This window comes from Rhagoletis pomonella, unplaced genomic scaffold (assembly GCF_013731165.1).
Source record: "Rhagoletis pomonella isolate Grant_MI unplaced genomic scaffold, Rhpom_1.0 Rhpom_scaffold_01412, whole genome shotgun sequence".
In the NCBI taxonomy this organism is placed as follows: domain Eukaryota; kingdom Metazoa; phylum Arthropoda; class Insecta; order Diptera; family Tephritidae; genus Rhagoletis; species Rhagoletis pomonella.
The window spans coordinates 2,539-29,699 of NW_023459966.1; the positions used below are offsets into that span (position 1 = coordinate 2,539).

At 38.1% G+C, this 27,161-nt stretch overlaps 2 protein-coding genes across 3 annotated transcripts; one reads left to right on the forward strand and one right to left on the reverse strand.

Annotated features, from left to right (window-relative positions):
• Positions 1 to 19,850: 19,850 nt before the first annotated feature.
• Positions 19,851 to 22,846, reverse strand: LOC118752347 (actin-related protein 1-like). 2 transcript variants are annotated; one of them, XM_036487223.1, is made up of 6 exons: positions 22,473 to 22,645; positions 21,192 to 21,256; positions 20,960 to 21,134; positions 20,750 to 20,901; positions 20,383 to 20,692; positions 19,851 to 20,325 (listed from the first exon to the last, which is right to left on the reverse strand). In XM_036487223.1, the coding sequence occupies exons 1-6, from the start codon at positions 22,494 to 22,496 to the stop codon at positions 19,936 to 19,938; spliced, it is 1,116 nt and encodes a 371-aa protein (XP_036343116.1). In that variant the 5' UTR covers positions 22,497 to 22,645; the 3' UTR covers positions 19,851 to 19,935. The 2 variants fall into 2 exon arrangements, with proteins under 2 accessions (XP_036343116.1, XP_036343115.1); XM_036487222.1 differs by lacking the exon at positions 22,473 to 22,645 and adding an exon at positions 22,691 to 22,846 and having other exon boundaries at positions 19,854 to 20,325.
• LOC118752348 lies at positions 21,815 to 22,345 on the forward strand. Its single transcript, XM_036487224.1, has one exon. The coding sequence runs from the start codon at positions 21,898 to 21,900 to the stop codon at positions 22,306 to 22,308; it is 411 nt and encodes a 136-aa protein (XP_036343117.1). The 5' UTR covers positions 21,815 to 21,897; the 3' UTR covers positions 22,309 to 22,345.
• Positions 22,847 to 27,161: the final 4,315 nt, after the last annotated feature.

Here is a 27,161-nt window from a genome sequence, read left to right on the forward strand (position 1 = left end):
GCATAGGTTACAAGGTCTTATAGAGCGTATTGTGTGAAAGACTGAAGCCCACCGTCAATGAACTGATTGGGCCTTATCAGTGTGGCTTTAGACCTGGCAAATCCACCATAGACCAGGTATTCACAATACGCCAAATCTTGGAAAAGACCCGCGAGAAAAGGATCGACACTCACCACCTATTTGTCGACTTTAAAGCCGCTTTTGACAGCACTAAAAGGAGTTGCCTATACGCCGCTATGTCTGAATTTGGCATCCCCTCAAAACTCGTACGGCTGTGTAAAATGACGTTGAGCAATACCACCAGCTCCGTCAGAATTGGAAAAGACCTCTCCGAGCCGTTCGCCACAAAACGGGGTTTCAGACAGGGCGACTCCCTTTCATGTGACTTCTTTAATCTGATGTTGGAGAAGATAATAAGAGCTGCAGAACTGAACCGCTCAGGAACAATTTACTACAAGAGCGTGCAATTGCTGGCTTATGCCGATGACATCGACATCATCGGTAACAAAAACCGCGAAGTCTGTTCTGCCTTTTCCAAGTTGGATAGGGAAGCAAAGCGCATGGGTCTGGTGGTAAACGAGGACAAGACGAAGTATCTCCTGTCATCAAACAAACAGTCAGCACATTCGCGCCTTGGCACCCACGTCACTGTTGACAGGTGCAATTTCGAGAAAGTAGAGAATTTCGTTTACTTGGGAACCAGCATTAACACCGATAATAATGTCAGCATTGAAATCCAACGTAGAATCACTCTTGCCAACAAGTGCTACTTTGGACTGAGTAGGCAATTCAGGAGTAAAGTCCTCTCTCGACGTACGAAAACCACGCTCTATAAGTCACTCATCATGCCCGTGCTGGTATATGGCGCAGAAGCATGGACAATGACAACATCCGATGAGGCGGCTCTTGGGGTGTTTGAGAGAAAGATTTTGCGGAAGATTTACGGTCCTTTACGCGTTGGCGACGGCGAGTACCGCAGACGATGGAACGATGAGCTGTATGAGCTTTACAACGATATGGACATAGTGCAGCGAATTAAAATACAGCGGCTCCGCTGGCTTGGTCATGTCGTTCGAATGGACACCGACGCTCCAGCTCTGAAAGTATTCAACTCGGAACCCGCTGGTGGTAGCAGAGGAAGAGGGAGGCCCCCACTGCGATGGAAAGATCAGGTGGAGAAGGACTTGGCTTCACTTGGCGTTTCCAATTGGCGTCAGTTGGCACAGAGGAGAAACGACTGGCGTGCTTTGCTGAACTTGGCCAAAATCGCTTAGGCGGTTACAGCGCCAAAAAAGAAGAAGAAGAAGAATGTGTATGCATATTTCTACGTTCCTATAAATCTAATATTTATGAATTTTATAAATTTACTTTTAATTTAAAATCATGAATGATTTCGTTTTGTTATTTTCAATAAAAACTTTTAAAAACCCCCCATTATCGATCTGCATTTTTTATTTCAACTTTACTTGTTATATTCTTGAATTCAAATAAAAATAAAGCTTAACTAAGAAAACTCAGATGACTTAAATCATTGCATTGAACTATTTGTGCTTCTTGAACGAGTTTAATATTATGTGTGTTCTGCTCTGAGCCACATACGGGCGCCACCATAAACAAGTGTGAGCTAAAAGTGAGAGTGTGTTAGCGTGCCTTCGCATGCTGTCGCTTTCTCGTCGCTTGTACATATTTTGTTGCTATAAACGACGAAAATTACTAAATTCACTAAAATCACTCAACTGAGCTATTGGTGCTTCTTACAGGCTAACCTAATATTCACGCACGCCGCCAATTTATTGCCAAAATTTCTCATGCACATGCAACTTGTATGAGATCAACCGAAATTGAACGTGCGTGCGTATGAAGCTAACTCAATTTCCAATTTTTGTTCTGCGTGACATTTTGATTTGACGTTTCGCTCAATGAAATCAAATGCAAACGCATGCAAGTAAATTTCGGGTGACGCAAAAAAACAAATTCGAAGGCATGCGTACCAAAACTCAAGCCGCGAATATTAGGTTAGCCTGTTAGTGCTCCTACTCATTTCGGTATAACTGATTTGTTTAATGGCTCAATGAGAGAATTGAGCACTACACCAATGCATATCAACAGAGAACTTAGTCATTGTACATGCTCTCGCTTTGTGTGCCGAGCGTAAAATAGTGTTAGTGCATATGTGTGAATATTCTGCATTGAATATTATCCACTAACACTATTTCTTGTGTTATTCAACCAATTACTTAAAAACACGAATAATTGCAGTTCCCTGATTTTAACGTTATTCCTAACATTCGCACATTCGCTTCCGAAAATTCGCATTCGCATTGGCATTCGCGAATGTGAAAAATATGACATTCAAAACATCCCTAGTACCACAGAATAAACAGTATACAGAAGACGCACAACATACAAATTTAATTTTCTTCGGCGGACGTAATATTGCATCCCGGACCAGAGCAGAGAAGTTAACATCACGACCACTATGAGTAACATGGCGACCCGGAACAGAGCAGAGGAGTTAACATAACGTGCACTATGAATAACATAAAGTTAACATCTCGCCACAAACACACATCGTGATCAGTGTTGCCGCGAGCTTGAAAAAAAATCAGTTGCCAAGCAGAAAAAGTATCAAAAGCAAACAAAACTGTTGTTTGTTAAACTATTATTTAAAAAACAAATAATAAATAAAATTTTATGGCCTTATTCATAAAAATGAAGTAGGTTTAAAGAGCTTTATAAATTGACCTTTTCATACATTTTTCAATTTATAAACCTTTTATAAGACTACTTTATAAAAAAAAATTATATTTCTTGATTCTGTCTGCTTATTTGCATAATGAAAAACAAACTTATAGGGCTCCCAAACCACACAAAACCCTTGCGCATCCCGAGACTTGTACAAGTCAATATTGTGGAAATTATTACAGCATAAAATTGCGCAAACTTTATTTTGAAGAAACGTTAATCAAGTAAATATGTGCAAGAAATATGAATGTGCGTTGTATATTTTGATAGCTTCAGCTTTAAAACGTAAAAAATAAATAAATTAAAAAATAAATTTTTTACGCTTTTATCCATATTTTACAGCACGATCTGGACACCAAAATCAAAACAAGACTAAAAATTTCGCAGTTGTCGCCATACGCAGCACAAATTACAATAACACAAGCATGAGCAAAATAATCAAAACAATTTTTTATTTTAGCGCAATTTAGTACAAACGACCCCATACACCACACAAACGTCCGTCGCAAGGCCGATATTGCGCAATGTTTCTGTGTGGTTTAGGGGTCCTATAACAGTGGCATATGCAAAGAAATTCAGAATTCCCTTATAAGAGTTACCAAATCAAACTTATAAATATCTATATATAAATTGTGGGACGTTAAATGACAAGAAAAAAAATATTTGCCTTTAGACCAGGGTACGAAAATAAACTTTACAAAACAATTCCCATTTGCTCATCGATCATCATATCATTTGTGGTTTTGTACAGTTTTGTGCATAGTCAGAAACATGATACAAAAAAGAAGGTAGTTTCATTGCCACTTTTCGAGCGCCATATTAACTACCTGACAATTAAGCAGATTGTGACATTTCATGCTACCATACCTAAGCCTCAATATTATTTAGTGTAAAAATAATGTCGGCCGCTGTGGCGTAGTGGTAAGCAGTGCGCGCTTCCACTCCGCAGCACCTGGGTTCAAGCCCTGGTCAAAGCAAGATCGCAAAAAAGTATAGAAAATTTTTTTTTCTTAACAGCGGTCGTTCCTCGGCAGGCAATGGCAAACCTCCGAGTGTATTTCTGCCATGAAAAACAGCTTCTCATAAAAATACAATCGCCGTTCGGAGTCGGCGTAAAACTGTAGGTCCCTCCGATTTGCGTGACAACATCAAGGCGCACACCACAAGTCGGAGGCGAAGCTCGGCCAAACACTAGCATATGTGTAAGCGCCAATCTATTATTATTGTTATTAAAAAAAAATATTTAGAAAATTAAAAGGAAATTTGTCTTCGGTCGGAGCAATAACGAAAATTGAAATTCATACATCGCCATATTTGAAAACGCAACCAACTGACTTTCTTTGAAATAAAAGACCGGTAAACATGTTGTCCACCGCAAAAACTACCTATTATTAAATTAGTTTCTTCTAAAGCCAGTCACCGGAAAAGATTTGGATGTGCTTTGCAAAGGTAAGGCTTTAATTTCGGTGCTTCATGCTATGATAGATATTATAGTTATGGAGTTATGGTTAGGAGTTACTGCCGGTTGAACTGGCGCCCAGAGTTTGGAAGTAAGTAGTTAGAGGGCTGCCCAATGCCTTAAGTGCAGTTTGGCTGTCACTGCAAACACCTCAGCCTGTAAGACCGAAGCATACTTGCCCAGAGAAAAGTCCAAGATAGAGTCAGTTTTGGAGCCATCATTGAAGATTCGATTATGTGTGATTCCGGGCTCAGTGCTGGTATTAAACCAGCATTCAGTCGCAGGGAACTAAACATTACAGAATCTGTTCAACAAAGGTAAAGGTGGCATATTATCCTGTGGCATTAAAAAAACACAAGTGCTCAGATCTCTGCCGCTAGCAATTTCCGCCTTGCCCCACTCAGTGTTATACCAGCGTCAGTTTCTTTTTAGTCTGCAGGTGGCCTTTAAAGCTTCCCCTCGTATGAAGACACAAAGTGACGGTAAGTGCAGCAGTGCATCAAGTGCAGCGCCACGTATTGTAGAGAAAGCTTCAGGACAGCACACGGCAGTAGTTGTTTGAAGTTTAGCAAGCAGAATTCCCACGCTCTTGATTGAGAATCTGCTCCACTATACCACTGACGCATAATTATGGGTCTAATCACAGAGGTATAAATCCAGAGGATTCCCTATGGTGACACACCCCACGTTTTGCCAAAGACCTGCTTACATTGCCAAAATGCTGCCAATTCTTTAGAGGTTTTGTGTTCCACGTTCGATTTACACGACAGTTTTGTATCCTGAATTATTTCTGAATTCTGAATTGTGACTCGTTTAATTGTGAGGCAATGAGCCCATACAACCTTCTCCGAAGCATGTTTCGGACTATGCTTTAATGACGAAATATCTATCAATACATCTTCTTCGGACTATTAAACTATGTAAATTTATTTATTTTGTTTAAAATAAAATGAAAAAAAAAGCTTTTTAATAAATAAATGTTTCAAAACTGGATTTTATTTTATTACTTTATCTCTGCACATCGATATTATTCAAAGGATCTTTAAAACGCTTGAGAAACACGTACAAATATGATTTTCGAACTCATGAACTTGCAATTTTTGTATGTAAATTTTACTCTTTTATTAAATCCCAAATTTTTAAAAGAAAATCTCCCCTCTCAAAAAATGTCAATGTGGCAAAGCTATGCTTAATGTTTGCATCTGGAGAAATGTCAAAAATCTGCTTTATAATCAAAAAATAGTAGTAATGAAACTACATTCTTTTTTGTATCATGGTCATGAACAAATTGTAAGATTCACTGTAATTTTCCCCAAAGGGGAAACGTTTGCTTTTCGTTTGTGACAATTGTACCATAGGGTACGTTTTATATGTATGCAAACGTTTCAATTACGTGAAAAATATTTTTTTCTTTAAATTTTCATATCCAATTCAATTAAAAAACATTTTTATTTTTTTTATTCATTGCAGCCATTCGTTTTGTATTTAGTTATTGCATATATGTACATACATACATATATATTTCTCTGCACGATTCATTTCGTTTGTTGTTTTGTCTGTAACTACTAAACTACTGTAGTGTACTATCGCCAAAGTGAATTCAGCCGTTTTCTTTTCGTATTGTACCGAACTGTTGAAGTAATAAACGAAACGAAATAGTAACGTACAATATAATTTATTTTCGTACACTGCTTTAGACTAGTAATACTATTCATAGTTTTCAAAAATTCCTTTCTGGCAGCCGAAAGTATTAAAATACGGCATTTGGGAACAAACCAGTATCAGATATTACAATTTAGCAAAAAAGTATTAAAAAATATACAATTGTATCAAAACGGCAACGCAGGCGTGATGGAAAACGAAGTTAGTTAACATCTTGTCGTCATTGCGACGATGGAATTAACAGCGTCAGCCGAGTGAAAATACTGCTAAAGTAACAGAGGTAGCGCCGCTTGTGATACCCTTGCTTGCCTCACCGCTCGTGACATGCGTCTTCTGTATACTGTTTATTCTGTGCTAGTACATATGTACCTATCCCTGATACAAAAAAAGAAGGTAGTTTCACTTTGAAATTTTTTGACATAAACTGTGCTTATGAAGTTTATACTTTTCGTAAATTGCTCAAGTAGCACTGTCACCTCAACAAATTATTGTTTTGGAAATTTTAATATTTTTTTAAGGATTTTTTTCATTAAATACTAATAACACGCAGGGTATATTTAGGCCCTTCGTACTCAAGGCTACGTAAAGCTTCGATACCCGACGATTTTAGTCTCTAAGCGACTAATGCAATACAAATTCATAGTTTCGTACACAGGCACACGTAGCCGACATTTCGTTCATTCGTCGCCGATACCAGCCGCGCGCTACCTGTCGGACGAGATCGTCGATACAAACGTTGCCGAGATTTCCGAGATTTCACTTGAGGACATTTTGTAAATTCGTGGATGCCGTGTAGCCACAGTGGCCAAATAGAAACTCGTCCTCGTGTGTACGAACCGTGCGCTTCAAGATACTCGCGACGTAGGTATAGAACATTTGTATCGAAGATTTTCGCAGCCTTTTGTCCGAAGGGCCTTAGAAACCCTTGTTATAGTTTATAGGCAGATAAACTCTACGCTATACTGCTATTGCTTCGATTGGGCACATCCGTCACGATGCTGAAAAGTTTCTGCCGAAAAGTGGTTGGAATAAACAAGCAACACCTTTGTGAAATTACCATGCACGTGGCCATCCCGAAATATGCAGCTAATCGTACTAAATAATCACGAAAAAATTGCATAAACAAATAGATTCTCTATGTGCACTACCCTGTAAAACGAGTATTTTGCTTGCCTTCCGTGTTATATTTAATTTTAGAAATAAATCACTCGCTATAAAATGGTGTTTTTAAATATTTTTTGAAACAATTTTCTTAAATATATTTTTTTATTAGTAAAAACTACTTTTAAAAGAAAAGCACAGTTTACGTCAAATGGGAGCAATGGCGAATAAGAAGAAGTGAAACTACCTTTAAATTTTAGTATTATGTACCTATCCATACATATCGTCGTTTAAAGTACAAAACCGCGTATCAACAAAATGCAAAACCGCGTATCAAGATAATGCAAAACCGTGTATATGAATTATGTAAATTACCTTCTAGAGAGTAAAAACACTCATATTTCAAAATGGTTCTCTTTTTTATAAAGCAATCGCATACATGGCCAGTATATTTCAAGACGAATTGATAATGCCATGTTCTGACCGACATCGAAAACATGTTTTCGTTGCTAAAACTGGTTTTCGACCTAAAACATGTGTTTTCGTCCATGTAAAATCTGTCAAACGAAAACCAGTTTTTGCTGAAAACTACTTGAAAACTCACGTTCCACTCATTCCAATCGGTGTCTTCACTAGTTTTTTCGATTATTTATCGAAGTGGAAGTCATATTTTATCATGTTTAATACGCCATTTCGGATTTATTGTTAATTAGCTGGCCAAAGTATAATAAGAATGAAAGTAAGAGGTTGCTAATGAAAAGAAAATGAGGGAAAAGCATTTTGGTTTCGTTTTTGCGTAGCGAAACTGTAATCAGAGGATGTAAGAAATGCAAACGAAAACACTAACAGCCAAAACTCGTTTTGAAAGTGTTTTCGTTGTCGGTTCGAACATGGTATAAGGATTGAGCCAAGAGCTTGTGTGAGCAAATCCAATTTTTGGCAGCTAATGCCAGTTACGCGGTTTTGCAGAATGCCGATACGCGGTTTTGTACTTTAAACGACGATATGTATAATAAAATTGTAAAAGGCCGATGCCTGCATATTATAGATATTAAAGAAAAATATTATCGGCACCTCTTCGCATGCCCCAGAACCCCACCCAGCTAACGCGCCTGTCTCTATGGACAGATTCTGATGAAGTTGCGCACTTCCTGGACCTCCCCTTAGCTAAAACAGACGACAACGTTGATGGATGACCGACCCGAGCGGTGTTTAGTAGCCGCTACAACAACAACAGCAAGGTAAATTGATAAGATAAAGTAAATATATAAGGCTGTCAAAAGAAACAGGTTTACGGAGGCTTACATCCGAGAATATTTTTGTGGAAGTTTGCCACCTGCTTTAAAATTTTAATTCAATTTAATTGATAAGAAAGTTTACTATCGAAAATATTTGCAGTAATGCAGCATTTTTGCTGCATTTAAAATGCATCATTTAGCACTTTCGAACTAACGTTTTCGAAGAGCATTCATGGTATCGCATTTAGCAAATGTACATTTACGCGAGTTCGAAATCGTATGCTTTTGACAAACAGTCGTGTTCCAGTCGCTTACTCAGATCCGTATCTATCACGACCAATTCGCACAGAGAATATAATATGCTAAAAACCCTACTGAAAATGAAAAAAAAAAAATTTAAACAAAACATCTAATACAAAAACTTTAATTGTTTTAACCATAACCAAAAATTTTTTGGTTATATATTCGTTTGTCGGTGATGTCAATTAAAATTGTCTTAATTAATTATGAAACAAAACAGAGTTGATCACTAATTAATCCAGATTTCTATCAGCATCACTTCGATGTTGAATTTGCGTGACTTTTTTTATTCAAATAGTGTAAAATAATAAATGAAATCTCGATCGGCGATTACTGAAACGCAGGTAGCAACTGTGTACTGGAAAAAGCAATGCGGCCACCTTTTCTCATTAAACCATGTTCGAATCGTGGTATTTTTTGCAGATCACAGGATTACTTTTAGCATTTAGATACTTAATGCAGAAATGTAAGATTATCAGCCCTATCATGAGTTTTATTTTCGCCGAACCGGTTCACTTTTCACTTTTCGTTTGTGTATTCAATACGGGCGGATGGAAAAAATATCGGGCGAATTTATTTTCGGGCGAAACTCACGACATTTCCGGAAAAGCCGATACTTTCCTACTGTCTAACTACCTTATACCATGTCCCCACCGGAGCTAACCACTTAGTTATGGCTATTGAGTTGGTTATCCCGATAACCCACTTGATTTAGCGTAGTTTCGCCATATAAAAATGACAGCACTTAACCATTTCACTGAGATGGTTAAAAGCTAACCAACTTGAAACCTCATCGAAAGTCTGATACAACCCTGTGTTTTCCCGCCATCTGTGGGTCTTTAGCACGGTGCAGCGAACAAAGGTCAGTGGTACCGCTACCTTGGTTTTGTCGATTTTGACAGTTGCGGTAACTTGTAAATAAACCTTTGTTTACAAATCAGCGGCAAGGGAAAGTTGAATTATAAGTGAAAAACCAGTTTAAATTGTGTTACATTGCAAACGTCAAGCTGTGAAGTTCTACTTATATTGTGCCTTGATTGGTCTTTATATTTTGCAAAGTTTATTGTGCTAATTTTGAGTAAAAGTTGCTATAAAAAGTGCCTACGAGCATCTTAGTGTGATAATAACCGAAGCTAAGTGAAAGTTTTGTGATTTTTGTGGTTTTTATTAAATTTAATTAAATTTCACTAGCTTACATCTAATCTTGCCGAGTCATTTGTTGTTATCATTGTTGTTGTTATTCCTTTGTAGTTAACTGAGATCGTTTCTATTTTAGCACATTTCTTTTTGCTCTTTGTGTTTACTTCGTTTAGTATTTCTTGTCACAGCTGTTTGCGCTGCGTTTATTAAGTGTCACAATACAGTGATACTCAAACTGTTCGCTACATATATTTTTAAGCTAAATACATCAGCTATTAAATTGTTGTGTGTGTTGTGTTAAACTTATTTTGCTTGTCTTTTTATTAACATAAGTGTTATTAAATCTTTCAATATGAAGTGTGATCTTGATAACTGCCAAATCAAAAGCGAATCTGAACGCTACTTATCGTGCTGGCTCTGTGATGGTATTTGCCATCTAAAATGTGCTGGTTTGACAGGAAGAATTCTGGACGCTATTAATGATGGCAAAGGTCTTCGCTGGTCTTGCTTAAAGTGCAGGTCAACCGAAGTTGTTTAGGCAAACCAGAAATGGGTTTTCTGAGGTAGGGAGAGAGTTGTCGGTACTGACCGAAAAATTTAAACATTATGAAAATGTATTTAAATCTTTTAAATGCTTAGATACCGTACAATCTATGAAGGACATTCATGTGTCAAAACGTAAGGGTCTTCATAGTCCGCCTAATGAAAGAACCGTTTCACGTCAGAACAATCTTCCGAATGACTTAATTAATCTTTCTTCTCCATGTCCACAGACAACGGAGTTATCTTCCTCAAAAGAACATATATCAAAGTCTGCTTCTAATAATAATGACCCTGCAGTATCTTCCCCGTCCCTCGTTGAAGTTGTGGCACCGCCATCTAATCTTCCAACGCTTACTCTACCCTCAATTAGTAACTCAGTTACTCAACCCCGTCCGCCGGTAATCGAGTCTGATACTAGGAGACTGGTTGTGGTTCCCCCAAAGAAGTCTATATTTGTATCTAGATTTTCGAGGGATACTTCCGAGGACGATATAAAGTTTTACATCTCGTCCAAAGTTAAAACTGTCAACTTAAGTATCAGAAAATTTTATTTTAAATATGAAAGAAATATTTCTTCATTTAAAATAGACGTAAATTTAGAAAATTTTGACATGCTGCTTAGTAGTTCTTTTTGGCCCTCCGGAGCTTTCGTTCGTGAATTTGAGTATAGGCCCAACAAAAATAATAATTTAGCAAATATTCCCCGTCAGAATACAGAACCAAAAAAAACTGATTACTAAATCTGCTTTAAGTATTTATTATCAAAACGTAAGAGGCATAAATACTAAATTAACGAATTTATATCTTAATGGCCTTGAATGCAATTATAATATAATTTCTTTGACTGAAACTTGGCTCAAACCTCACACTTTTAATTCAGAGATTCTTTCAAATAATTATCATATCTACAGAAAAGATCGGGAGGACAGAGTCGGCGGTGGCGTACTCTTTGCCGTAGACTCTTCAATACCATCTGAAGAAGTTAGTCTTCCACACATTGAATCTGCAGAATTCAAATGCATTCGTGTTCAGGTTGGAAGGGGGTTTACTTACTTAGCTCTATGCTATATTCCTCCCCGATCTGACTTATCAGTGTATTCACAACATGTATCTTTACTGAAATCAATTAATTCAATGATTAAACCCTCTGATTCATTGATTGTGTTGGGTGACTTTAATTTACCAAATGTATCATGGAACATCATTGACAATGATATTGTACCTTTCTCGTCTAGCGCGTGCAACAACGTATTTTTAGAGGAGATGGCAGAACTCTGCCTGAATCAAGTTAATGTACTTCGCAATAAGTTTGGCAAAGTATTAGATCTTGTTTATGTTGATGATGCATCTAAGTCGGCTGTAAATAAATGTGACCCACTAGTTTTGCCCGAAGATGTCTACCACCCTGCTATTGAGATATCTTACGAAATTATTAACGATGGTCGAAATTGCGATGTCCAAACATACGAACCAAATATTCGCTTTGATTTTTCGAAAGCCAATTTTAAAAAACTGAATAAAGAATTGTCTAAATTGTCGTGGCCTATATACAAAGAAAAAGTTGAGCAAAGCGTTGCACATTTTAATTGTACTGTACATAGATTATTTGAAAAGTATGTGCCTCAACGCATGTGTGTTCCCGAAGAACAAACGCAATTATGGTTCACTAAAGAACTGAGAAACTGGAAAAACAGAAAGTCACGTTATTTTAGATTACACAAAAAAACCGGCTTACACTCATACTATGTAAAATACTCACTTTTGCGTCACAAGTTCTTTGAATTAAACAAAAAGTGTTATAAAGATTACTTGTGTAAAATCAAACGACGTATAATATATAACCCCAAATCATTTTATGATTTCGTAAACTCCAAGCGAAATGTACGGGGGTTTCCTTCCGCCATGAAGTATCAAAATACCGTCTCTGGTGATAATCAAACAATTTCTAACATGTTCGCTCAGTTTTTTAAATCCAATTATTCCACTAACTCCCAAGCAAACTTTGACTATCCTTTTAAACTAAGTCCAATTAACTCAATACATAACCCTATAATATCTCCCGATGATGTTTTAGTTTACCTGAAGTCCTTAAAGCAGTCTTTTAGTTATGGTCCTGACCAGATCCCCACTTGTTTTCTTAGAAATTGTGCTGATTATCTCTATGAGCCGTTAACAGCTTTATTTAATTTGTCTCTTAAAGAGGGCGTTTTTCCAACTGTTTGGAAGGAATCGTTCATAACCCCTTACATAAAAGCGGTAGCAGGTCTTCAGTGGAGAACTACCGGGGCATAGCTAAGCTTTCTGCAATTCCTAAATTATTTGAAGCAATTATAACAAATCGGTTGACGCATTCTATCACTTCAAGCATTTCATACAGTCAACATGGATTTTGCAAGGGCAAATCAACTTCTACAAATTTACTTGAATTAACATCCTATATCTCAAAAGCATTTAGTGAGAGCAAAACTGTTGATGTTATATATACTGATTTCAGTAAAGCATTTGACAAAGTGTGCCACTCGTTGCTCATCTATAAACTTGATCTTCTTGGTCTTCCACCTAATTTTCTACGTTGGATCTCTTCATACCTCTATGATAGATCGCAAAGGGTATTGTTTAAAAATACTATCTCTGACGTCATTGATGTTACTTCAGGAGTCCCTCAGGGTAGCCACCTAGGCCCGATTCTGTTCTTGCTTTTTATAAACGATATTTCTACAGATATAAAATTCTCCAAAATTTTAATGTATGCAGATGATGTAAAACTTTATAAATCGTACGTTTCAATTGAAGAAAGGTCTTTGCTACAATCAGACTTAAACAGCATGGCTTACTGGTGTAAAGTAAATCTTATGCCTCTAAATCTTAAGAAATGTAAAGTAATGTGCTTCTCGCGAAGAGCTGTTCTGCCAGTTTCTTATATAATAGGTAACCATAACCTGGAACAGGTATACAATTTTGTGGACCTTGGTATCACAATGGATCCTAAGCTTAATTTTAATCTTCACATTAATGTGACAGTCAACAAGGCTAAAGGTGTACTTGCATTTGTGAAACGATGGTCAAAAGAATTTAGTGACCCTTATATCACTAAAACCCTGTTTACAACATTAGTTAGGCCGATTCTGGAATACGGCTCGGTGGTTTGGAATCCAAGGTATCAAATTTACTCAGACAAGATATAATCAATTCAAAAACAATTCCTACTTTTTGCTTTAAGAAATTTCCGATGGGATTCTCAATATAGTCTTCCACCTTATACGAGTCGCTTAAAACTTATTAACCTTCCTACACTTGCCAGTCGCAGGGAAATGCTTGGTATAATTTTTATGGTTAAATTACTGACAGGCTCAATTTCAAGTCCGTCTCTTCTGGCTGATGTAAGCTTTAATGTTCCCTCACGCGTATCAAAACACTTTTGTCCCATATTTCTGAAAGCTTGTAAAACCAATTTTGAATTGCACGACCCACTCCGTTGCTTATGCCAGGATTTTAACTCTCATTCCAGCACGTTTGATATATCAGATCCGCTTTTCAGCATTAAGAAAGCGATACTCTCCTCTCTCAATAAGTGAATTATTGACATAAATACATAAAATCAGCTGATGAATTTAGTTCTGTAGCTGAACAGTTTTAGATCTCGACACTTAACAAACCCCTGCCTATCGTGACTCGGCACACAAAAAAAATTTAAAATATTGGTTCCGTACGTCATGCGGACTGCGCCCCTCGTGCGGATGGGCGGGAATGGAGGGTAAAAACCGTTGGGATATTATTATTATTGCAATTTGTGAGCAGTGTTGCCAGAACTTTTTGGACGAACCGGCTAAATTGGCAAATAAAACCGGCTAAAAACAATTTCACATGTTTTATTTACATAAATCACGAGTAAAAAGACTTTTCTTGGAGAGAAGTTACAAATTCGAGCCGGAAAAAATTTTGCCAGCAAGAATTTGCAATTAGGAAAAACATATGATTGTGGCACATGGTTGAATTTTTTGTCGACGATAATTTGAATAAACAAGTTCGTTAAATTTAAAAATTTACATACTGGAGCGATTTGAAAATGAAAAATGTAAGTTAATACTTGTTTACTTAATTTAGTTAATTTCAATAATTTGAAAGGTATTCGGCAAAAAAAAACTGTATTCTTAATCGGAATGCAATCTCAACCAGAGTCGATATAGTAACCCGTCAAAGAAATTGAAACGTATGTTGAAAAAAGTCGGACTGACAAGATATATACACGTAGATCCTGTTTTTTGCCCCTCTAAAAGAATTTTAAAAATTCTATGCAAATTTCTTTTGTTTGAAATGCAACCGTGGACACTAGCTCGCAAAAAAACTTGCAAATTTGCGTTCGTACAGAAAATTGCAAGTTTCTCTACATGAGAGAGAATTTGGGAGCATTTTTTCTATCTGATATTTTGAGTAATAATTCTCGCTGGATTTTCGACGAACAAACCTATTGTCTTCCCTACAAGGCCTTTTCAGACAGACCGATTCTCAATACACTCAAATAGAAACCAATACACACAAAAACCGCTGTAACAATTTCCCTTCAATTTTAAGGCAGTAAAACAACGACCTTAAGTTAACATCAACCGAGGCCATATGTTGACAAAGGATGCAAAATCACAGTTACACAAAAGAACTGGTCAGATTTTTCAGAAATCCCTTCAATTCTGATGTAAAATATGATGCCACAAGACTGCAGATCTCCCATTTAGATGACCGGTCATATGACCGGCAGATGTCTCGTAGGATTCCCAGAGAGTTTTGCTTTACATATAAATTTGTGCTCTTTTATTTTAATTTTGATTCACTTCAGTGTTGGTTCCTTTAATTCAAGTTGGCATTCAGTTTTTGGAATTTAAATAAACTCTTAGCAAAAAAGTTTGTTTAAAAAAATACGTATGTGTACATAATGCTTGAAAATATCAATTTTTCCCTTACCTTAAACCTTTGGGAGTGGGCAAAAATGATGTTTTGTAATTTAGGCAGAATTGCCTATCTGGGAACACAATATCTACATGTAATATTTATTCTGTTTGTTGGCACTATATCCAAACACAAACGCATCTTAAGTGTCTTAACAGTGAAACAATTTATTATTTTCTAAGTTTGCGAATAAAACTTCACACTTAAAATTAAGACATTTATAACAAACAATTTATGAAGAAAATCCCTTCTTCGTTTAAAATAAAAATAAGCGAAATCGGCCCAATTTCATACAACCCTGCCTGACATGAAAATTTTCTCCACGATAAGGCTAGTGGCCATCTCTAACAGATTTTGGGTAGCTTAGTCAAAAATGAAAACATATGTATATACATATTTGAAATTTAAGAAAACAAGGCAAATAGCAAAATCGGCTAAAAACGGCTAATTTTTTTTCTGCAAAACGGTTAACAAATCGGCTGCCGGCTAAATCGAAATTTCTTCGGCTGTTTGCTAACGCAACCGGCTAAATTTAGCCGGAAAACGGGTTGCTTAATGAACCTCTGGACTTCGTCCGTCAGTTCATATAGATGCCTCCTGACGTGCATCGGCGAGGGCTTCTCTGCAAGCAGCTGTCTATTTGGGTGGCCACATATGTGGCTCCCAACAAGAAACTGCTTGCAGAGCATCGTGTTGTGCTCCCTAATTGGGAGCATTTTCGCCTCGTCGTGGAGGTGGTGTTCTGGTGGCTCAGGAGGCATCCAGTCGCTGTCCTAAGTGCTGTAAGTAAGAGACAATCGAGACTCCCTCTGGTGGTTAAGGGAGCTTTGAAATGTAGAAGTTAAACAGTAGTGGGGAAAGGACACCACCCTGTGGAACTCCTGTTTTATTTTCCTAAGTTTGCTCGATTTGTCTCTAAACATTACCGACGAGTGTCGACCACTTAGATAATTTTCCGACCACCGTTTGAGCCTCTGTGGGAGAGAGGAAGCCTCTATATCTTCTAGTAGCGTGGAATGGCTGAGTGTCAAAAGCCTTTGACAGGCCCAACGCTACTAGAATCGTTCTCTCACAGGGACGTTTACGGTTAAGACCACGAGTTATCCGAGTGTTTATGACGTTAAGTGCTGTTGTTGTACTGTGCACTTTACGGAAACCATGCTGATGCTTCGCTGGGTCAAGTGGTTTGTGAAATACGGGAGTAGCAAGGCCTCTAGTGTCTTCGCTACCGGGGAAAGGAGTGTTATCGGACGATAAGAATCTCCTATGTTGGCGGGTTTACCCGGTTTGAGAAGTGGGACCACTCTCCCCACCTTCCAGATGTCTGGGATGATGAGAGTGGTCATGGACAAATTGAGGACCTCCGTTAGGTACGCTACCCCCGCAGGACCCAAGTTTTTCAGCATCAGCATACATATTCCATTGGGACCCACGGATTTGGAGGCTTTCGCCTTCCCGATGGCCACCTGAACTTCAGCGCAAGTGAAAGCAAGGGGGGGGGCACAGGTTGTTGGCAGTTTGTGCAGCCTTCTGGTCACTCGACGCTTGGCTTTGTCCACCGGAGGATGCAGTATGAACTGCCGGCTAAAATAGCTCGCGCATCGCTCCGGGTCCAACGAAGCATGGCCGCCGAAAGAAATTTCGACTCTGTCGTCGTGCTTCGTCGGATTGGACAGTAACCTCACGGTTGACCAAAGCTTACTAGTTGCCGAATCTCCGCGTTGAGATCCCTGATACGGCGATCTCCGGGATCGGCCTGACGAAGGCTGTCACGCTCATCGGCTAGAACAGCCGCTTCAGTAGGGAAATTTGGGCGTGGGTCGGTGATGCATCCTGCCGGTACGAAGCGTGCTGCAGCAGCGGTGACAGCCCTGCGGAACTTACGTTCACCAAGGTGGACGTCGGTTGGTGTGGGGAGGGCAGCGAAGGTGTTTTCAGTAAATTCCGCGAAGCCTTTCCAATCTGCTTTTGAAAAGTTGATATATGTTCGGTGCTCCGCGGAAACAAAGTCGGTTGGTTTATCGATCGAGATGACTATGGGCAGGATGTCTGATGCCAAAGTCAGCATAGGTCGCCATGATATGCTGTTTATCAGACCAGCGCTGACTATTGTTATGTCTGGCGAGCTGCAGCAGCTGCCCATAATCCTGGTGGGTGCGTCGTCGTTCATTGTGCAGAATGTCGAATCGTCTATCTGCTCAGCCAAGTCAGTTCTCCTACGATCGTTTGATAGGCTTGAGTGCCAAAGGTCGTGGTGCGCATTAAAGTCGCCTACTACCATACGGTTTTCACCTCTGAGGAGCGCACCTATGTCAGGGTGATATCCTACCGGGCAGCAGGTGACAGGGGGTATATAAGCGTTAAATATTTCGAGGTCAACATCGCCTGACCGGATAGCAATACCCTGACATTCTAGGGTGGTATCCCTGCGGTCGATAACTGCTTCGATGAGACGATACTGCACGGTGTGGTGCGTAATGAACGCTAAGCCTCCACCATTATCCCGCTCGCGATCTCGACGGTGCACGTTGTACCCGGCACAATTCAACAGTGTTGAATTGCTGTGCAACTTCGTCCCTTGCGTCGCAGCTGTCAAAATGCCATGCCTTCCCATGAAGACGGTTATCTCCTCGATCTTGCTCTGTAGCCCGTTACAGTTAAATTGAAGGAGCTTCATGTGGTTCGGGAGACGCGTGTAGATGCGGGATGTGAGGGATGTGTGTGGTCGTGCCGCAAATGGCAGTGTGCGCTGCTGAGGTGTTTGCCGCCCTGTGGTGGTGGCGGGAGGCGTCGCAGTTGAGGTCTGCGATCGAGCAGCGCAGCACGGGCCCTCGAAGTTCCTCGTCCAATCTCGCGTGGTGCGCAGACCTGAGCATGCCCTAAAGTGGCACCAGCCAAGGCAGGTGTTGCATTTGACTGATGTCAAAATACGGAATATCCTGGTCTGACATACCGTGCAGATTGTAGGAGGAACCAGAAGTTGTTGGCGGCGGCGTGTGGGTGGTGGTGTGGTTGTGTGTTCTGTGGTCTGTAGCCGTTGTGGTGTGGTTGTGTGTTCTGTGGTCTGTAGCCGTTGTGGTGTGGTCTATTGTGTTATGTTGTTGTGCTGCGGTGTTTGTGTGGGACTGCTCAGGTGGACTGGGGTTAGCCGTGGAGGCTGCTCGGTTATAGCAACAGGGGGCCACAAAAGACGTGGTCAACTGCCGATGTGTCCGTAGTCCTGAGCAGACTCTGAGGTGACTCCACTCGGAGTAACATTCGACAGCCTGCTCTCCTTCTCTGCGCACTCAACCGCTATTGTCAATAAAGTACAGAGCCGCAACAAGGTCCTCAAGTCGCTAGCCGGCAGTACTTGTGGCAAAGACAAAGAAACGTTGCTGGCAACATATAAGGCAATAGGCCGGCCGGTCCCTGTGGACAAACCCCACAGAAGCTGCACGCTTCCTAGGGTTGCCGTTAGTGGAACTTGACGACAACGACTGAGATACCAACCGTCCTGGGCGGGGTTGTTGTAGCCGCTACAACAACAACAACAACAGAGGTGGAGTTGTGGTGTAGTCGCCTCTGGCATACACAGCAGGTGTAGGTTTCTGGCCCTGGGTTTGACTCGATGCCAGCCCTAAGTAGGAGAAAACGTAGCGAATGTAGCCCTATGGACGAACAACTTCTGAGATACTTCGCCGACCTAAACGGGGTTAGATCGCCGAAACAACAGCCCTTGGTCGGGTAAAACCCGAGTCATTCCGATACGTAGAACCGGCTGTCGTGGGAATGCGTTGAGTGTACACCACCGGTTTCAGCAAAAAAAAAAATTGAAAGTTAGCCAAATCTCACTGTTAAAAAGTAACTCTTTCATAGCAATGCGTTAATAAAGTAACTTCGTTATTTTTTGATGTATGGCGGTACAAATTGGCGGATGCAGAACTTTACTTAAGTTGTTAAAAAGAATGAAATTTATATAAAGTAGGTTTGCTTTTTAAAAAATTAAGTGTTAGATACGTTCTATATAACATATTATCCTTACATTGCTTCGCTTCCTTATTTTGCATGAATAGAAAATATTTTAGTCAAACAATTAATGTCAGAAACAAAAATAAAAAATTCAATCTAGTACGGAAAATTCGTTTTTGCTCCGATTTTTGCAGCAATTAGTCCTGAATCGAGTTTTGGAGGTCTGGACACTGTTCTTTACATTTGTATTGTTTTATAAATCTCAAACCACAGTGTGGATAGCAATAGTTGGTGATGTGGTTAAGTTCGATTTGAGATGGTTAACTTTTTGGTGGGGACATGGTATTAAAAAATATATATTCACTATATTATTAGAAAATCTCACTTCATAATGTTATTTAAATCTATTTCTGAATGGGCATTAAGAGTTTTAAGAGGGCGTAACAACATAAAAACCCTGCAACCCAAAGGAGTATCTTATTTCTGCAACAAGATTTACGAATCTTCAAAGAAACTTATATGAAGTGGTTGACACGAACTCGTAAAGAAATTTCTTTACGAAAAATAAAGAAAATTCCGAAAAAAATATTGCAAGAAATTCTTCACATAGCAGCATTATTATCTTTGCTTTACCGTTTTTCTTCTGAAATTTCGAAAAGCGAAGTTTGCACAGTTTATTTTATTTTAGAAAATTAGGCAAAAAATCGGATGAGATCTTTACGAATTCTTTAAAATTTCTCTACAATTCAGAATACTTTGAAAAAATGGTTTGCAGGAAAGCTTAGACGCAGTGAAGCTAATTTATCAATACAATCAAATTTGTGAAACCAAAATCCAGTTTCCAGGTGTTTGCATTTAAGTGGCAAAAAAAAACAAAAAACAAAAAAACAGGTGAATCAGCTGTTTATCAAATTCTGGGCACCAAATGTGGTTTTTGCGTCTCCGTACTTTGGGACATGTCCGGTTCAGATTGTACAGGAATGAACCTATTATTTTTGCATAACTTACTCTAATTTTTAAATCCTTTGCCGAGTGTTTTCTTAACTCCGACAGCAGACGGTCGCCAAAACCCTTAAATAATGTAGAGCCACCAGATAATACGATATTTTGATACAACATTTTTCTGAGATCCATATCTGACTTCTCGATTGCATACATAAGCACATTGTGTATGCCCTCACACTCTTCCCCCAGCAAATCTGGTCGAAATAGCACTTCAGGTGCTCTAAATCTTGCCTGACCAATCTGATGAAAAATTCTTGTTTTAGGTTTTATTCACCATTATAACAAAATATACTCCACCTCTAAAGTTTTGCCATCCGGTAAGATATAAGCGACCTTTTCAGTCTCCCCGCTTTCTTCTTTCTGGGGATTAGTTGCCAAATAACACAGCATTTCTTTAATGGAACGTACAATTTCGAACTCCGCTGTTGATCGGAAGTTAAATCCTTCTTTTCGTATAAGAGTTTTAAGGTAGCGAGTTACATCTCTGCCTGCGATATCAACACGCATAATACTATGTGGCATCGCGAATCCTTCATATATAGGCACTGCGTGAGTAACGCCATCACCGGAATCGAGCACTACTCCTGTGACACGACCTGTAGCATAACTTCAAGCAAAACATTTCAAAATGTGTGATAAGGAATTTATACTAAAAATAACTTACAGACTGAGGACAGCTTGCATTGATACAAAAAGTGCGGGTACGTTTATTCCTTCAAAGAAAAATTCAGCGGCCTTTTCTCGATTTTTTCTGGGATTCAGCGGGGCTTCTGTTAATAAAACTGGATGATCTTCTGTAAATGTTGCTAATTGTTCCTGTTTGAAAGCGCTCAAATAATAAAAGAATATTTAATTAGACATTGAGATAACATACTTTACTATATATATAGCTCCAAATCCGTTCCATGTCATTCCAGTCAGTAACAATGCCATGTTCCATGGGGTAGCGTATACTCAGCAGACCGCGATGCTCTTCTGCTTTGGGGCCGACAAAAATGTCACCCTCGAGTGCCCCAGCCATTACCCGAACGTGTTTAGGGCGTCCGATGCTGAAAAAAATTATTTGTACCCATAAAACATTTTCGTAAATTTCCCACTTTACTTACTAGTTAGGAAATCGGCACTTGGGAATGTGCTCACCTGCAAAACCAGCTTTTATGACACCAGAACCCTGAGTAAAAAATTACAATTATAAGTTTAAAATTTCAACAACTTTGCCGACAGATAATACCATTAAATTATCAAAATTTCAATTTTGTGGGAAAACGCAATCAAAGTTTGATCAATTCATACAGTTGGTATGCCAAAATACAGATAGAAATCCACATATCATCGCCATTTTTGGGAAAGTTAGTCATCTGTTAGGTGGAACATACACTTGTGATCAGCTTATTAAGCCAGCAATATTTTGATAAATTTTGGCTATTTTGCTTTCGTTTATTTAATGTTTATTATTTTTCCATAAAAGTCTAGCTCATTATATAACAAACACCATATAAATCCAGATTTCAAACTTTGTTGGCTTAATTAGCTGATCACAAGTGTACTTATTCTACCTATCAAGCTTATTAACAGCCCAAATCTGTATCGGTGACAAAACTTTTGTAACTAAAAGTGGAAATTTTTCATATATTTTTCCGTAACAAAACTGTAACAAAAAATGTTCACTGATACAGGATAAAAACATTTATCAAGGCTGTTATTGTACAATTAAATCTCCAAAAACGTAAATTTTTAGTTACATCTCTATATAATTAAACGAGCGATATGTAAATTAAATTTCTCTTTAACTTTTTTATAGGAATTACAAATATGAAATTGGTTTTAACGCCTGAAGTAGATATGTTGACCGTGTCAAAAAGCTCTATAAACCAGAGAAAACTCATCTTGAACTTTGCGCCCAGAATTGGTTTGACAATGGTAAACTATACTAAGTTGGAAAACATCGATTTTTTTTACCTAGAATGCCAAAATTTTCGAGACTATAATCGTGATCCATACGACAAACTCTCAAAACCTGAGGTATTTAAGAAGCACTATGGGAAATGTGAACGAAAGCAAATTGATAGAAACTCTATTTTATTAAGTTTGCCGGTTACATCGGTTCAAGAGAAACAGCCAGTAGTGTATCCTATAAAATATGGAGGCGACTTACATTTAGAAGAAAAAATTCGGTTGGGTGGACAATATGACCCCAAATCTTGCATAAAATATAAACGTTGACACTGTAGCCAAATAAAATATATTTGAATGCCTATATACGAACCGCTCGTATGTACATTTTTCTTAAGAAAAGCATATAACCAATGATTAAAACTTGTTTGCAACTTTGAATACGGCTTAAATTCTATCAAAGGTATACTGAAAAGTATGTAAAGGTTAGTCACCGCTTTGTTTGTACGCGGCTCCATTATTCAATTGAATCATGGTTCCTCCTATTTTCCAATTGTTGAAATTCAAGAGAAAGAAAGGGTGGAAGGCGAGCAACTTCATTATTGTATGTACATATGTAGATACATTAGTTCAAAAAGCGAGTGATGTCACCGCATGCCGGACGCCCCCATTTTTCAACAAGCTCGATATGTTAAATAAACGCCACACTTACATTGTCAATGACAACCGGCTGATTGACTACCAAAGGCTCCATTTTATGAAATTGGTTTAAATTAATAAATTCACCGCCGGAATTAAGGAGTTTAGAAATCCCAATTTTTTCCCCTAATTTTATGTTCAGTATAAAGTTAGGAATGAAATGATACGAGTAAATAGAAGTAAAAAATCGATACTTTTCGATCGATACCAAGTAATTTTGGCATCAATACTTCTGAGCCAAGGTATCGAAAAACAACTCGTAACGAAACTCTATACTAATAGGCTGTTTTTGCTTACGCGTAAAAGCACATTTAGCGCATTTAGCTCTAAATGCTACTCTAAATGTACATTTATCCATACAAAATTCGTCACCTAAATGCAACTAAATGCAACTACATTTTTGCATTAAGAATCTAAATGCTAAAAGCAACCCTGTGATCTTCCAAAATTTCCACGATTCGAACATGGTTTAAAGAGAAAAAGTGGCAACATTGCTTTTTCGAGTATACAGTTGCTAGCTGCGTTTCAGTGATCGCCGATCGAGATTTCTTTTATTTTGCATTACATATTTGGATAAAGAAAAGTTAAGCAAATTCAACATCGATTTGATACTGATAGAAATCTGGATCAATTTGTGATCAACTCTGTTTGGTTTGTTTCCTAATTAAGTGAGGAAATTTTAATTGAATGCACCGACAAATAAATATATACACAAACAAATGTTCGTTTATGGTTAAAACAATTCAAGTTTTTGTATTGAATTTTTGGTTTAAAATTTATTTTTTCCTTTTCAGTAGGGTTTTTGCACATTATCTTCTGCGTGAGAATTGATCGTAATAACTATATACGCATCTAAATAAGAGACTGGAACACGGCTGTTTGTCAAAAGGATACGATTTCGAACTCGCGTAAATGTACATTTGCTAAATGCTATAGCATGAACGCTCTTCGAAAACATATGTTCGAAAGTGCTAAATGTTGCATTTTAAATGCAGCAAAAACGCTGCATAACAGTGGCTACACACGACGAACATATCCGCGCACATGCACGGCTTGCGGGTCATGTTCGTCGTTTGTAGGGCGGTTTGCGAGCATCGCATTGGAAACAAAAACAACAACCTCATTTTGTGTTGATCGGCGGATAAATGCATCCAAGCCATGTGCGTCAATTGAACTTTTGATAAATGAGGCTAAATTACTATAAGTATATGTATGTACATACATATAAGTAAAATATAAATAAATTTAAGTAACAAATACACAAAAAAAGCTAACTTAAAGGCATTGCAATTGTATTGTACATATGAGCCGCTCGCCGTCTGTGGCAAACGACAGCGAGCATGTTGGCGCACATGTGCGCGCATATGTTTGTCGTGTGTAGCCAGTTTAAAGCAAATTTTGCCTCGGCAATTTTTCGTCCATTGTTGTTCCGAATATGAAGCGCATTGTTCTTTATGGCTGTTTAATTGCCAAACCAACAAATGCGACAAAGTCGATATAGTGCCAAGAATACACGTTGATCCCCTTTCAGACACGTCAAGTCTGGCTTTCAAGTCTGCTCGTTCGGTGGAGAAGGAGGGTGGAAGAGAGGGGAAGAGTACAGACACCTCCGTACCGTCAATTCGTTCCAAGTTTTCTTGTCTCTTTTGATCTTTTAGTTGCTTCCCATTTAAAGAATCAAGGATTTGAATTCAATTAAAGTTGACGCGTGTGGAAGCAAATAGAAACACAAAAGAGATTGCGAAAAAAAATTGCTTTCAAGACTTGACGTGTCTGAAAGGGGACTTACAATTGACTCACCAAAGTCGATGTAATGCAACGTCTACACGGCCCAACTGCTCGAGTGGAAGTATGTTCAGTACAGACGTTCCACCGCGAAATTAAGCTCACTGGGCAACTTTACGGGTTTGAAGCGCGTTAGCATGTGAACCTCTTGAGCAAAATGCAAGAAATACATACGCAGAAAAGACTAGCGGAAAATACAAAAGTAGTGGGAGTCTGCTATTTAAGAATATAATCAAAGAAGGCAAAGAGCAGGGTAGAAAGAGTTGATTAAAAAATTCTTGGTAAAAATTAAAATATTCCAGAAAATTTAAACTATATCTTTGCATTTAGTCTGGAGAAAAGTAGATGTCAAATAGAAAAATTACTCCAATTCCCGCTATCTAGATACTACAAAATCTTAAATTTTTAAAAGCTTAAGAATTTCAATTAGTAAAATTTTAGCCGTATCATTTTCTTTCTGTATTCTTCACACTCCCAATTGTATGTGGAGTTCTATCAAGTGAAGTAATAAGGAGACATTTTTACAACTATCGTTTTTAAATTTTTGGCTTATAATTTTTAAAAGCCTATATTCGTGGGAAGTATAACAAAATAAGGCTTTTTTTAATAAATATTTTATGAGCAAATTTTTTTCTTAAACGAGATTAACTTTCTTTTAATTTTTCCCCATGCATTGTCTGTGTCAAATACCATTCATTATTAAACATATAGTTTGGTTTTTAAGATTCCCAGATAATGGTTAACTTGACATAAAATAAAGAAAAAATTATTTATTTGGTTCATAAGTCCCCTTTCAGACACGTCCAGTCTTGAAAGCAATTTTTTTCGCATTATCTTTTGTGTTTTCTATTTGCTTCCACACGCGTCAACTTCAATTGAATTCAAGTCTTTGGTTCTTCAAATGGGAAGCAACGAAAAGATCACAAGAGACAAGAAAACTTGAAACGAATTGACGGTACGGAGGTATCTGTACTCTTCCCCTCTCTTCTCTCCTCCTTCGCCATCGAACGAGCACACTTGAAAGCAAGACTTGACGTGTCTGAAAGGGGACTAAGAAATACCTTTATAGCCAAAAGTATTGATTTGCTTGACCTTGGTTTGTCGGTCCAAACAGGAATCTTTATTTACGGTTGATGGATAGCTCGTTTCCAATGGATGGTGGCAAAAAAGTGGCTGACTTACGTGTAATGATTTTGTATTACCGGCTTATGGTGACTCAATTGCTGTGAAATGAATAGTCCGGATTTGATGCTCACAACTTCTTTATTATACGCAACAACATGGCTGGGGATTTGCCGGAAGGAATGTGACGGCACCTTTTGTCTCTATTAATTTCCACTGAGGGGTGAGTATCGACTCCCCGAATGTCGCCAGCTTTTAATCCACTTTAATTACTTGGTTGTAATTCCGTTCTTGCGAGGGTTGATGAGTGTGGTTCGCTCCGTGCCCAATTCCAAAGAGAAAAAATATTTTTCTAGTCTCGTGGTATGTGACCACCGATTCTTTTATCGCATGTCAGTGTGGGCGTCTTCATAGTGGCCATGTCAATCCGTGTCTATACCGATATGATGGTTCGTGTCTTGAATAACTATTGGTTACGTACATTCATCTGGCAATCCCCCCCATTTTGAAGTTTAGCTTTGACAGTTTTGTTATGTTTACTTTTCTTATAATCGTTCTTATGTCTATTATTTGGGCAATAAAAAATAATAGATCAGTATCGATATTAGTAGGTATCGATACTTTAGAACCGATATTTCATACTCGATACTTTTTGATCGATCCCAAGCAATGTTGAGTCTTTTCGATTAAGTACTAGGAGCAATCGCGTATTCCTCGGACTCGACTAGTAAAACTGTCAAAAAGAGAGGGTAACATTGAAAAGTACGGGATCGCTTTCTAGTAAAAAATTGTAACTTCTGTCAACTTCAACATAACCTCCAAATTTTGGTTGTAAAGTTTTGCTTATTTTGTATGTAAACACACTCAGCACACACATGTAAATAACCAAAAATACTTTCAAATTCATTAGAATCCACTTGAACAAGCATTTCAGTAAATGTTTTTAAAAATAACTTAAAGTAAGTTTGCTATAATAAGCGTTTAATAAGCATTTTTAATATTAAGCTTATTAAAAGTTTTTTTCAAATAAACCTTTAATAAGTTTTGAGAGCGAATGTTTATAAATAACTAAAACTTTTAAATGAAATGCAAATGCCAACGACATGAAGTAGTAAATATAACATTTTTCCAATCGTAAGTGACGTGTTTACGTTTTTTAAAATATATTATTAAAAGAAAAAATTAAATAAAACCGATGCGGTAAAAAAAATCCAATCCAGGACCCGCTGCGCCAATCGGTGGAGCATTCGAGTCTTCAAATGATGAGTTCTCTTTATCCTTTCTTAGCTTAACATTCAATTAAAAATGTATTAAATTTTTTTCAGAAAAGTTCATCAATGAGAATGGCGGCGATGAAGCGGAATATATAGCTGCATCGATGTCGTTTTTCCAAATTGCCAATAACCTCATGTAATTAAAAGCACGCAACAAGATGTAATAATTAACTTTTTTATGCTTAATTTTTGTGTGTTATCGTGAATTTGTATGCTAAAATGTCTATTCCCTATTTATATTTTCGCGACTGTAGATGAGTCCGCCGAAAATTCGCATTTCGTTTAGTTTCTAGATGTTAAGCA

Coding starts and splice junctions, on each gene's coding strand:
- LOC118752348 (XM_036487224.1), top strand. CDS start 21,898: ATGAAATTGGTTTTAACGCCTGAAGTAGATATGTTGACCGTGTCAAAA.
- LOC118752347 (XM_036487222.1), bottom strand. CDS start 22,732: ATGGAGCCTTTGGTAGTCAATCAGCCGGTTGTCATTGACAAT. Junction 21,135..21,191: donor AAGTGCCGATTTCCTAACTA/GTAAGTAAAGTG, acceptor AATTTTTTTCAG/CATCGGACGCCCTAAACACG. Junction 20,902..20,959: donor GGAGCTATATATATAGTAAA/GTATGTTATCTC, acceptor GCTTTCAAACAG/GAACAATTAGCAACATTTAC.